This window comes from Chaetodon auriga, chromosome 1 (assembly GCF_051107435.1).
Source record: "Chaetodon auriga isolate fChaAug3 chromosome 1, fChaAug3.hap1, whole genome shotgun sequence".
Classification (NCBI taxonomy): domain Eukaryota; kingdom Metazoa; phylum Chordata; class Actinopteri; order Chaetodontiformes; family Chaetodontidae; genus Chaetodon; species Chaetodon auriga.
In genome coordinates this window covers 27297645-27310844 of record NC_135074.1, presented here as the reverse complement: position 1 = coordinate 27310844, position 13200 = coordinate 27297645, and the positions used below count along the sequence as shown (strand labels likewise).

The following is a 13200-nucleotide window of genomic DNA, read 5'->3' as shown; positions in this document are numbered from 1 at the left end:
AAGCATGGTAGCTTGGCTGCTAGTCTTTCTGCATGCAGGGAAAGACTGGACAATGCCATGCTGTCCAACATGACCAACTGTGACTGCAGACTAGCAGAACATAAATATTATAGAACGTGTAATGCTGGAGGACTACTTGCTATTCATACAACCTTCACTTACAAGTCTTTTTGGCCATTTTGTGTGCTGCTCTGGTCAAGGCTCCAGTGCTGCTAGTATCTGCATGTCAGGATGATCAGTTATTTGTTTTGATTTAATATAAACCCTTCACGTACAGCGGCCAGCTTACTGCACTTACTGTAGTATTCTACATACCAGTAGTAAAACAACCCATAGTTTCATGAAATGTAAGCAGAAATGGTTTAATAAAAAGGTGTGTGTGTGTGTGTGTGTGTGTGTGTGTGTGTGTGTGTCTGTGTGTCTGCATATACAGAGACGAGGAAGGCAGAGAGAGAGAGTTAAATATTAAATCAAACCAATTAAAAGACTCCAAAGACATGCCCCAACAAACAACTTGCATTCGTGTATGGACAACCCACTGTAGTGAGGTTCGAGGAGCAGAGCGTGACCAGTTTAGTCCTCCACAGAATGACAGAAGTCGCTTTATATCTGAAGTGCATGGCAGCATAATGACAGAGGTGATAAAACAGACTCTTATTGACATGTAGCCATAGTTTCTGTCTCTTCTTTGTACGCTTTGCTCGCACTGGTGCTATGTGCGTTAGCTCCATGGAAACTGAAAAGACTCTGCTCTCCCAGAGGTCATTAAGACCGAGCATCATTCAATCACAGCAGAACAGGGAAGCCTAGAGAACAGCGCCACAGAAATTTTGTTCCATTTTCTAAAGGAAGGCTACAGGAGAAGTGGAAATCAGCGGGGCAAACATATTTCCAGCTATATCTCCAAAAATATACAAATTTTCTTGATGTAATGTCCCCCGGGTTACTCTGAAGTCTCACAGGAGTCATCACACAGGGCAGTGTGGACAGCTTTATGGCCTTTTGATACCATTCAACTTTTTTTTCAAACTCACAGCAAGTTTTTTACAGCTTTTTTTGTTTTGACATGAAAGGGACAGCAGACACAAAGAAGACACAGAGCAGCCGAATTGGAAAGGTGCTGCGTCTGACATTGTTTTAGTCACAGCAGGAACACCTTGATGTGAGTTGCTTTTGTGAACCAACCAATCATAACACAGAATAGGCTGGCTTTCAAAGTACAGAGAAAACTGATAGTTCTGGACAACTTCTATACCCCCTTTGCACCACATTAAATGAAAGGGTTTTCCCATGCCCAGGGAGCAGGGCTTCCCCCAGGAAATTTATTAGTGGAAGCGTTAAAAAAAAGAGCCTTTTTTCTCTACCAGCACATACAAAATGTCCTGGTGGACCAGAAACCGCTGCTATAAATGTGGGGCCTTTTAACATTAAAATAGCGTTGCTGGTAGCTTAAACCTTGTGTTTGAATAGCAGAGGAGCTTGCCTCACACGCTTCCTGAATAGAAAAAAACTTCAATATCCTGTTTTTATTCCAACATTGTGACGTAGTACATTGATGAATTGCCGTAATTACCTACTGTAATTAATTATTACAAAGTGAATGTGCAATCTGTAAACCTGATTGATAAATTACTGTCATCTGATGAGCTCAGTCTAACAGATTTGTTCGCCATCATTTCTTCCCATCATTCCCGCCTCCTGACAGCTGCTACCTGTAATGTGAGTATCACTTGTGTTTTCTGTGCTGGAGCTTACTGAGTGCCTAGGCTTTTTCAGAAATTAATAAAAAGCACGGTAGGAATGCTAAAAAAAATGAAATGAAAAAATTACAGCAGTGTAGACAAATTCACCTTACTCCACCTGTGGTGACACCCACAATGACAACCCTAGAGAGCATAAAGACAGTAAAGGTTTGAGAATATATTTAACATACACAAGGCTGGGCAACTTGGTTGAACTTAATTTCACCATATAAATATTTTTCAGTACGTATGGAAATATGAAGTGTGATGGTAAAATCACATCAGATAAACTGATTGATTCAGTGGTATTTCAAGGCCACTGAATGTGTGCCAGAATCAGAGGAGCAGGGGAGACTATACAGGCTGTAGCCAAGAGACAGAAAAGGCAGACTTAAGTAATGTTTCTCTGCACCACACCACTAGAAGCGGCTCTGACAGAGGCAATTTCATCTGAGCAGGGGGTCAGCAGAAGCCACAGACTTGTCCCTGATCCCATCTGGGTCTCAGACCATGACCCTTGGCTTCTCTTGACTCGAAACAGGCCCACCTTCAGTGCCCTGTCTGTGCTTGAAATACACAGGGGGCAGTTTTAAACATGTGCTGAATAGCAATCAGTGAACATAAGGAAAAATACTGGATTCAAATGTATAGAATTCTTGCAGCTTCAATCTGGTGTATTAAACATCACTAAACATCCAGACTGCTGCTGATTCATGAAATTTTGTTAACGTGAGAAATAAGCTCAAACCATGTAAGTTTTCAATGCATGCATTATTTCCATGGTGCAAATGATGAGATCTTGCTATAGTTTAGCTCCACTATACCTACATAAATCGTTCAGTTCAGCCTACACTGGAGAGCCTTGTTAGATGAAATAACAACCAACAGTCCTGTTGGTTTCCGACAATAGCCTGCTGAAAGCTAAAAGCTGAAAGCAGGTGATTCCACTGACCCCCACCCCCGAAAAGATGCAACAGCAGATGTCATGACAGCCATTCAGAGGATATTGATCCACCTTTCCCCTTGCCAATTACCCGTGACAAACTGCTTTGACAGGTAGGGCAAATTATTTCAATAATTGACGTCGTTTTAACCTCCACAAAGCTTGGACTAGAGGATTTAGCTGATAAAAAAGCAAATAAGAAAAAGGTACAAACAAGTTGCAATTTTCAAACGTGATCTCAATCTAGTGACCTGACCACGCCACCTCTTACAGAATAGAAACAAACTGAGCCTCCACATCAGTGGCCATCGCAGATCAGTAGCATTTCCTAATGGGGGTGGTTTCCATTAGTGAAGCAGATGAATCAAACACTTGGCCAAGTGTGCAATTATCCGTCTCTTGGTGGATGGAGGTCATTAGGACTTTATGAGCGATTGGAGCCCATAAATAAATGATCGGTAAACAGCATATTTTGCATGACAGAGACAGCAGGTGACTCTGCATGGCACCCCTCTCAACTCATCACAAGATGATGTGGACATGTGGAGAAGCTATTTTGAGCTAAAGATGAAGTTGTAAAACTTATTTGTGTAACTTGCTAGAACAGAAACCTTTCATTACACCTTGCGTGCAGATGACACTGTGACAAGGGTGATGGCAGATTTATTCTTGAAATTCAGGATGAGTAAGATCCAACTTTAAGCCTTCCTACTTCTTTTCCCCACAAACCGGGATGTAGGACCACCAAGGCATTCCAAACACAACAACACGAAGGTGGTAAATTATGTTCTTAGCAGCAGAGTCCACAGAGAAGACCTTAAATGCGGCAAAGAAAACGACAGTTGTTTATAAAGTCTGGGCAATGTTGCATCTGAGGTGGTCTCAGAGGATAAAACCCTGGTGAGTGGTCTGAAAGAGCAGAGGGGGCTGCCAACTGTTTACACATTTCAGCAAGTTATTTGCAATGTCCACCGGGAACACAATCAGCACACAATTCCCTCCCAGCAGGATTACAGAGATAAGATAGAGCCTAAATGGATTTTACACCCCTCTAACAGGGACTTGTTTACAAAAACCAAACTTTTTAGGGCATTTTTTAAAGTTCTAACAACTTGTAAGAGCTACAGAGGACGAAGTGGGAAAAAATGGCTGCAGTTGAGCTGAACTTTCACAGGTTATTTCAAAGTAAAACAAAATGTGAGGCTATCTATTTTGTCTGTCCCCGTACCAAATGAGACAGACCGAAACTCTTTAAGTTAGGGCTGCAACTCTGCCAGCTTTGATAAAGATAAGTTCTTGCCACAGTCAGGACCTCAAAGAAATGTGTTTTGAATAAACAGATATTTTCAGAGAAGGGGACCCCACAATTAGTAATTTGAGACTCTCTCTGCGTGTGGGTCTCAGTCCAATTCTCTGGAATCAATCAAAGCTCCCAAAGGAACTCCCTGGTCCCCTTAATCTCCTGGTTTTATTACTTTCCAGACAGTCGGCCTGTTTCACCCTACCCCCATCTCTCTCTTTTGTACTGATCTCCAGCAAAGCCAAGGAGGGGCTTTTTTTCTCTCTCTCTCCCTCTCTATCTCCCCTTCTACCACTGCAGAGCGCTTTTCATGCAGGAGAGGGTCTTTCATCAGGCTCCACACGCAAGAGAGCCAAACAGCTAGCTCAGGCCTGTCACTCCAAGGCCTGTCTTCTTTGCACATTCATTCTTTTTAAAATAAACAACACAATTTCAAAGACGAGCGGACTGCCTTTTCTGAAACACACACACACATTCACACAACTATTTTGCATATCACGAGAATGCTGGGGGAAAAAACTGGGCCATGTTGCACAAGAATCAGTTACATTCACAATTTTCCAGACCACATGCTGCTGTGTTTGATAGCGTCTCACAGCTTAAATGATAAAGATATGACTGTGTCACGATTGGGTGTGTGATAAGAACTCAAACTGTGCACTCCAATGACTGCTGGAAAGACTTTTTTTTTCCTCATGGCTTTCACGCTTTAGAGTACTTAAAACAGATTGTGGTGGGTTATGCTGAGAGACACAGACTCTAATCAATAGCCCTAATATCAAGATATCACCTCTGATATCAGTGGAATTTCTCACTACAGAGCACCACCAGTTGGAATAAGACAGTGTGAACTGCACACTGCAGTGCAGTGCCCTCACTTCAAAACAATTAACAGAAGCAAATGAATTGGGTTCTGTTTATCCATCACCTAAACATGTATTGACGCCAAGGTAATGAGGTGTCTGCTGAACTGATGATGCTAGCTTATTACCTGACAGTGAACACTAATGACTCTCAATAGTGTATTCTTTCAGATTCGCGTTCCTGCCATCTTTTGCATTTCCATGACCACAGAGCGAGTCGAGCACAGATAGATGGAGGATATCAATTCAACAAACATGTATTATTTAGCCTTTCAAATCAAAATTCACACAGTCCAAAGGCATGCCTGTGAAACAACTACACCGCATGTCTACGAATCGTTTGAAAGACAAACAGAGAAACCTATCAGCAGTTGTGCCTCAACACCCTCAATGCAGACAAAAGGACAGAGTGGAGAAGCGTGTTGCTTTACTGCTCGAAACGGGGCTGGTCTGGGAGTAAATGGTGTGCCTGTTATGAAAAAGTATCCCACTTTTAAAGTTGTCTAAATGGTGAAGAGTATGAGAGCTAAACACAGCGGAATTAGCTTCCTAGCTCCTTGTCTGATTTTCACAGACAGCTTACATTCCGCTTTTCTTTTTTTTCCTTCCAACTCGTGATAGAATGAAGGTAAGTTTCTTGAATGGAGGCGTAAAGAAACAGACTTGGTGCCGAACAAACAGCAGTGTATTGCAGGCATTTACCTTTGTCGACATGCTTTGCCGCGGTGGTCTCCGTGTAGAGAAAGGTGAGACAGAGGAGAGAGAGGAGCGACAGAGCTCCCCGCTCGGCCATCACTTTTCACAAATAAATCTTTGCAGGCTTCAGGAACCCCGGGGAAGCTTTTATAAAAGAAATCCTTTAAATCCCCGGCCACCTCCTGTAAATGCACAAGGGGAAAAAAAGTTCAAAGTCCTAACATGTGCAGAAACATCCGGAGCCAGGTACTTTTAAAACTGGCCGGATGAAACATGTAGCTGCAAAAAGAGCCGCAGGTTAGAGAGACTGTTTTCTCAACTTGGTCGAGGCAGAGGTCGGAGAAAAAACACTGAAATCAATCCATTGCCACGGAAGCGCAGCGCAAGGACAAAAAGATCTACGGGCCACTGAGCACCAACGCGCCGACTTTAACACTCCGATATCTGCCAAGCGCGTAAAAGACTAGAAAGAGCTCAGTTGGAGAAACGATAAGGTCCGACCAGAAGGAGAAATCTCCGCCGCGGCCAGCTCACTGCTCACGGACGGGACGTAAGGGAGCAGCGTGTTGAAGGGCTGGATCTCCACCGGCTCCCCGGAAAACAGGGTGTGGAGTCACACGGAAGTTTGGATCGCGGCTGCCTGTGTGCTCAGGCAAAAACTAAAATATGGTGCGGCATTGCAGTCCAAAGACAGCGGCTCCTCTTTGCACGACAGATCTAATGATGTGCTAAAATTATGCGCATTTCTACACAATATACCGCATTATTAACAAGTGAATATGAACTTAAAGTCAAAAACAAACGCACCGTATTTCAGAAGATTCCTGTCCCATTAAACTCTGAATTAACTACATCATATATTTGTATTAATATTTAGTTAAATGCCTCTGCTTGGGTTAGATTCCTTAACGTTGCTTGATAGGTCCAAACCCTTTAACGTTACGAACATCCACCTCTGGGTCTTTATTTATCGGATTTTGTTTGTTTGTTTTTACTCGTAACTAAAATGTTAAGCCTCTTAGCCTACATTGTAGAAAAATACATATTCTACATGCAGTCTGGGGTTCACTAGTCACCAAGTCTCTCACAAAATCATATTATTTACGTTTGAAACGTTTGCACTGGCGGTTAGCTAACAGTAGCTAGCTAACGTTCAAGTTACAAAGCTAACGCTAAGTAGCCAAGCTTTCTGAAACATAAATACAAGCCAAACTGGGAAAAAAAACGCAAAGGTAGCTTGCAAACACGTTTAGAAACATTGCCAGATTCTCAAAATACTTTTCACTAGACTCAAAGAGCAATTATTCAGATTTTTCAACCAAAAAAGAGCTTACCTATATCACTCCATGGTCTCTTCGCTCTTAAACCAAACAAAGATGGCGACCGGAAGTGACATCCCTCCTATGTATGATGCACGTAAATATTAACGTGTAAAAAAAATATAAGACAGTGCTAACACAAATAAACGAACATGGTGATAAAATGTTTAGTTGTAATATCAGGTAAGCAAGTAGATAGTGTCTGGTTTGAACTAAAGAGTCTTGATCTCACCAAACTTGGAAAACATTACAGTTATTGCAAGCCAAAGAGCTCAGTTACACCAAAATGTTTATCTGATAGCTAGCCTATTTTAAAAAGATGCAAAGGAAGAGATGGAGTCTATGACTCAAATGCTGTTAATCATCGACGCAATCCTGAAAAACAGTTCTCTAGCATAGGAGCAACGATTATGTGAAAGCTGACCTGTGAAGAAATATTTTTCTTACCTGTAATTAAATTGTAATGCAAAACGTCTTTGCCAACGTTTCAGGTTATTGATAACAGCTTGATAAGCTAATGTTAAGGTTCATTGCCTTTAGTCAAACACTGCCTAATTCAGCTTTAATTTTTTGCATGGTTGCCTACAAACAATGAACTTCTCATTTTACCCACCAACTCACCTTAGTCTAATCTCTTATTTCTACAATAATATTGTCAAGATAAATAAATTGGTGGGTTGGCTGAAGTCTGTCAATAAAAAAAGCTGAATTAAATTTTCAGAAAAATTGAACTTTACCCTGACATTGTTGTATTATCACTTACTTTCTGGCACCTCTTTGACATTATTTAGTACCTTATATTTTATGTTGGCCATAAAAGCTGATGTCAGACTATGTTTAGCAAATGAAAACATGGATAAACTGAATTAAGGTGGGTTTACCCTCCACTGCACTTGAGTTTTCATTGCCGTCATGGGGACATAGAGAGGGATAAATCTGAAAAGCAGTAAAACATGATCTTAATTCATGTCACAAGAGTCCTCTACATCCAGTTGTCATGAATTCAATAGCAGTGAATCAAGTGAACTCTACTTGACATTTTTGCCCTTTATAGCCTAATGCTGCCGTTAACCAGCTCTCATACAGTAGACCTAAATCAAGCTGCTCTCATACATTCATGCCCACATGCAGCTGTCCCCATAACTAGTTTATACATAGTCCAAATAATGGGGAAAAAAAATCTTTTCCTGTTTGGAATAATGTTCACAGAAATCCAAACAGACGCAGGGGCCAACATTTGTAACTTAATTCCAACAAATGAGGTCACATGGTGGCTGGAAATCAGAAGATAGGAGTAAGTCCTTTAAATTTCAGATCAAGTTGATTCAAATAATCCTGGGGGTGGTGTGTATTATTGTAAAACAGGGGATGGAGGAGGAGATAAAGTAAACATCCTTGTTTTATGACGATATGGAACTGAAAGCATTAAATCAGGGTGAAAATGTGGTGACATTTGCATCATTTCCCTATTTAAGGAAGGCTCTGTATTTGTTGGTATAAAAAGTGGCTGCTTGTTTGTCATTAAAGGGAGCAGAATTATGAAAGCAAAGAAAACAAGTGCTGCATTCTCCTTTAGCTTGTGACTGGCTTTAGGGAAAAGGGAAGGGTGGCCTGTTTGCAAACAAGTGATATCCAAACACTGCTGCATCATCCCATAAAACAGTCTTTCACTCAGACCCATGGAACAGCTCCCCCTACTGGTTTGAGTAATCCATGACATATTAATCATGACCATTTCCCCCCATGGGTTGGAAGAGCCTCTTTTTGTTTGGTATCACTGTGGCTGTACCAGACTTATTCTCATTTTAACTGTCAAACATAACAGTTTCACTTTAAATTAATAACACTTTCTTTCTGCTTCACTGATTGTGTGGTATGCCTCAAGGCTCACCTCTTGGGCCAACATTTTTCTTCATACCTCATATTATTTCTCAGCTCTTCTCTGTTACAAATAGAACTATATCCCTGGGCAAAGAAAATTCCTCCACTGAATTGTGATTATTATAACTTTCTAGCTGAGGAAATTCCACCCAGTTCACAAAAATTTGGTATCTTGTTATTGGCCTTGAACACATCTCAAGAAAACAAGGACACATAGCACCACACAGTTAAGCAGGACTGCAGAGGCGAATGCATGAATGACTCAGTGTGTCATTTGTAAATACTGCTATGCTTCCTGGTGGGCAGAAGGTGGCAGGCTAATTATCAGGGAGTGAATGAATAAATATACTAATAAATCAAAGTACTTCTAAACAAATTAGTATTTACCCTTCTACAATAATACTTCTTGTATTCATTTTAAATAGTAAGTAACATTCTACAAAACTGCTTCAGACAAGGGTTTTTTGTTTTCAGGAACATTTACCAATCATGATGATCCATTAATGTACCTTTAAATAATCCTGCTATAACCCCTGAATTAAATGTGAATTTTGTGCATAAGGTCAGATTGTGCCAGTTTGTCTGTTATTGACCAACAAGTCAATAATCAACAAATCTTGAATGATATCATTGTATCATACAATATAATTTCATATAATTTTTCACACTGGTTGCCATTGGTGTCAGTGACTTAAGGATCAATTTAAAGTCTCTGTGGCCATTTAGTATAATTTCTTTTTTTTTTCTTTTTTCTTTTTTTTTTTCATATTTTCAAATGGTGGATTTATCATCATACTGAGACAAAATTACAAACACTCTCAAAAGGAAGGAAACTTTTTTGCTGCAAAAGATTGCAAGTTACTTGATCATCTCTATTGCGTTAATGCATGATTTTCAGGTAAATTCATATCTAAAGCATTCAGTAAAGACAACATACTGTACAGTCTGACAAATTATCATGGTCTTGCCTTGTAGATGGGTTTACATGGATGGCCAATATACTGTACCAGCATTTGTTCCTCTACAGACATATCCTCAGATTGGTGATAAGAAACCAAAACGTTTATTTCAACACTACATGAAACCCCACCACAGGTTTTTACAGTATGCTCTGCTCTTTATAATCAAGCCATATATTCCACAGCAGAACCAACCTGTCTGTTAAAGTGGGTTCACATCCACAGGCCAATTTAATTATGTACATGCACACAGCTGGGCTCAAACTCACTTCTAATTCTTTAACAGTGTGTGGTTTTTTTCCCACAGCCTGTTGCTCTGCACTCTGGGAACATATTTCTTCCAGATTAAAGAACAAGGTCATACCAAATCTCAAATCTCCAACATTAAAGAGATATTCACATCATGAATCAAGTAATGGCAACCACGCAGTCGAGGAAATGGCCATTAGATTACTGCACGGAAAGGATAGTGGATTAACTTGCACTCGAAGCAGCTGCTGAGCGTAATATTTCAAACATTTCTCAATATTTTGAACTCTGTTAAAAGCAGCAACCATATGTACATTATAACATATTCAGACATCATTAAGTTGTATGCGTGTGTGTGTGTGTGTGTGTGTGTGTGTGTGTGTGTTTCAGAGAACTGAGAAGCCAAACAATACAATTACAAGAAAACCTACATACACAAACACACAATATATGTTTTATATAATTTTTTCATTTAATTACCATTTAGATTCTATATTATTTAATTAAAAAAAACATGTCTTTCATATTACCACTCTAATAATATCCAATAGTATCACCAAATCAGCTATTCTGCTCAAATGATTGGTGTGGATTACCAATACTGGCACTGAGTTGAATGTGATCCCAGCATGATCCTGATCTTATTTAGAACCAGATTAAGAGGCACAAGGCTCAGCTCATAGTAGAGCCGGATGACCGGTCTTTAGCATGGCATTTGGTGCATCCTGAGGATTATTTACACTCCAAATGAAATATCACCTCAACCACTGAAAACAAAAGTTCAGCTCCAATGCTGAATATATTGCAAGTTCACTTAACTGAGCATTTATTGAAAGTGATGGACAGTTATGGTCAAGGCAGCAGTGGTGGTGACTCATTGTGTGTATCTTCACCTATGTGTGTGGTTCACTGTGTGTGTCGAAGTCTGAGCATAGTTTAAAACTAAGTTTGAGCCATAATAGCCTCAAGTCAAAGGATGACATTTCAATCCTGAGCCATTGGTGATATTTCCTCTAATCTGACACATTTGACCGACATGGATGGATGTTTATTTGTGTGTGTGTGTGTGTGTGTGTGTGTGTGTGTGTGTGTGACCGTTATTTGCCCACGGAGACAAACAGCTGCTGTGTACCTGGCCCAAACCCAGGGCTAAGGATGGCAGCAGCACATGGCCTCATTGAGCATTCTCACCTGCCACTGCACAACACATAACTTGCTTCAGCAGGAAGCAGCCGGTGTGTACTCAGAGACCCCATCATACATGTGCTTGCCTGGGCACATTTTCAGAGCCTGGCACAGCTCACCTCACACATGTCAGCATTTTCTTTCCCTGTCTTCACTCTTTTCCTGGATGCTGGTAATCATTGTTCTAATTACCTCTCAGTGTGGGGCTGAAATATCGCAGCGTGCAGCCCACTGAAACCAGTGGCCTGCTTGACATTAGAAGTCGTGGAGAGGATGAGGATGGAGAGGACAGAGGAGCAGATTCGCACTCACACTGACCACACAAACAGGGATCTACGACAGTCTGAGCTCTTCTTACTTCAGGTAATGGTGTGGATTTTGTTAGATTAGTTAAAAATCCACAGTACTAACTACTGTCTGGAGGTTTGCTCTTAAAGGACCCAAATCTAATGTTAAATTCTCTTGAAAAGTATTCATCCCCAGTTGTGATTGACAGCCTATGAATTGAGTAAAGCAGGAGACAGGGTTAATTTGATCAAATCAGGTCTGCTGTGTTTGTGGGGGTCATAGTAAAAGATGCTTCCAGCAGGTCTCTCACCTGGTTGAAAGCGTGTCCATATCGCAGAGGCCCAGCCCCTAACTGTATGTTGTCACCCCCTCTCCCCCACCTCCACCCTGCTGCCTCCCTGTCTATCAGGCGGGACCGCTGGGGATGAAAAATGAAGTGTCAATCTCTGCAGTTCCTCGAATGAGGCAACCTCCAAAAGCAAGTCAGTCCCCATAGATCCCTGCATTAAAATGTGGTTGAATTTTTAAATTATATTAAGGCTTAAAGTTATGCGTAATTATGGGCATGACTGCTTTGAGCGACAGCTAGCTGCTAGTGCTAATAGGCTTCAGGCTTCATTTGGCCCACTTCAACTCCACCCATGCTCCACCTCTTTGGCCACTTTTGGATCTCTTTGGGGTTTGGCAGAGCCACTGATACTGAACTTCACTCTTTCAAAAGCTGTGGGTGATGTCAGGGAGACTACATCAATTTTTTACACAGTCTATGGGCAAAAGCCAAAAAATAATAATCTTAAAAAAATTGTATATTTTTTAAGATTCAAAGATTTATTTGTCACATACACAGTGTGAGCAGTGCTTAGCTGTCATGTCCACTGACTGTGTATAGTGGTAGTAAAAGAAAATGGAAAACAAAATGCACAAGCGTTATCAAAATGATAATTAAAGCTAAAACAAGAAGAAAAAAAATAAAACAAAGATGAAAGCAAAAGTATGTACAATGCAGTAGGTAACAGAATCTAAGTAAGTCATAAAAAGTGAATATGGAACGTGGGATATGAAATATTGATCAAAAGGAGACATGAAAATATGGGCCAGAATGTAGATATTGTAAATAATGAAATATGAATAACAAATCTTAAATCACAGCAGATTTAGTTGTATAATTCAAACCTGGGATGTCGACATACATGCACATCCACAAATATTTTGCAGGTGCTGGCCAGCAAGTGTGCAACCTCACTTATTTTCACAGTGTTGTCAATCTAAATAAGCTTAAAGAATTTTAAACAAGAAGGTAGTATGGGGGTGTTTTCCCTTTCCTGCTAAATGTAACCTTAATGATAGCTGATAGATAACGCCATGGAACATATGGAAGTATACTACACGAATCAAAGGTTCAGAAATGTGTTCACCAGATGGGATAGAGCCAAATAAGGGAAAAGCATATAAACACTTAAGTAACACAAGCATAAACAGTGCAACAAAGACGGGTCATGAAGTGCAGCTATGTTTGAGGTCTGGCAGTCATCACTTTGATGTATGAGCTTTCAAAGCGACGTCAGCTCCAAATTCTCTGTGGCCAAACAGCAGGTGCATCTATGTAAAATTGCTAAATTGTTTCATATGTCAAAGGGAACAGTCAGAACAGATGAGGGTCTATTTTACTACTAACATACACCATAAATTCCAAGTATGCTGTGGAGATAAGGGGGATATCTTGACAGCATATGCCAGAGTCAACCCGCATCAGCAAGGAGGAGCAGAGCCATGAG

At 40.6% G+C, this 13200-nt stretch overlaps 1 protein-coding gene across 15 annotated transcripts in view; it reads right to left on the bottom strand.

Annotated features, from left to right (window-relative positions):
• Window positions 1–6128, bottom strand: part of neo1a (neogenin 1a) — a 151593-nt gene extending 145465 nt beyond the window's left edge. For 14 of the 15 annotated variants that reach the window (XM_076732692.1, XM_076732737.1, XM_076732772.1 and 11 more), the window contains exon 1: window positions 5551–6066. In XM_076732692.1, the coding sequence (XP_076588807.1) occupies window positions 5551–5641 (91 nt within the window). In that variant the 5' untranslated portion in view covers window positions 5642–6066. Of the gene's footprint in view, window positions 1–5550 lie in introns of all 15 variants that reach the window. The other variant, XM_076732746.1, reaches the window with a different exon arrangement.
• Between the last annotated feature and the right edge of the window lie 7072 nt (window positions 6129–13200).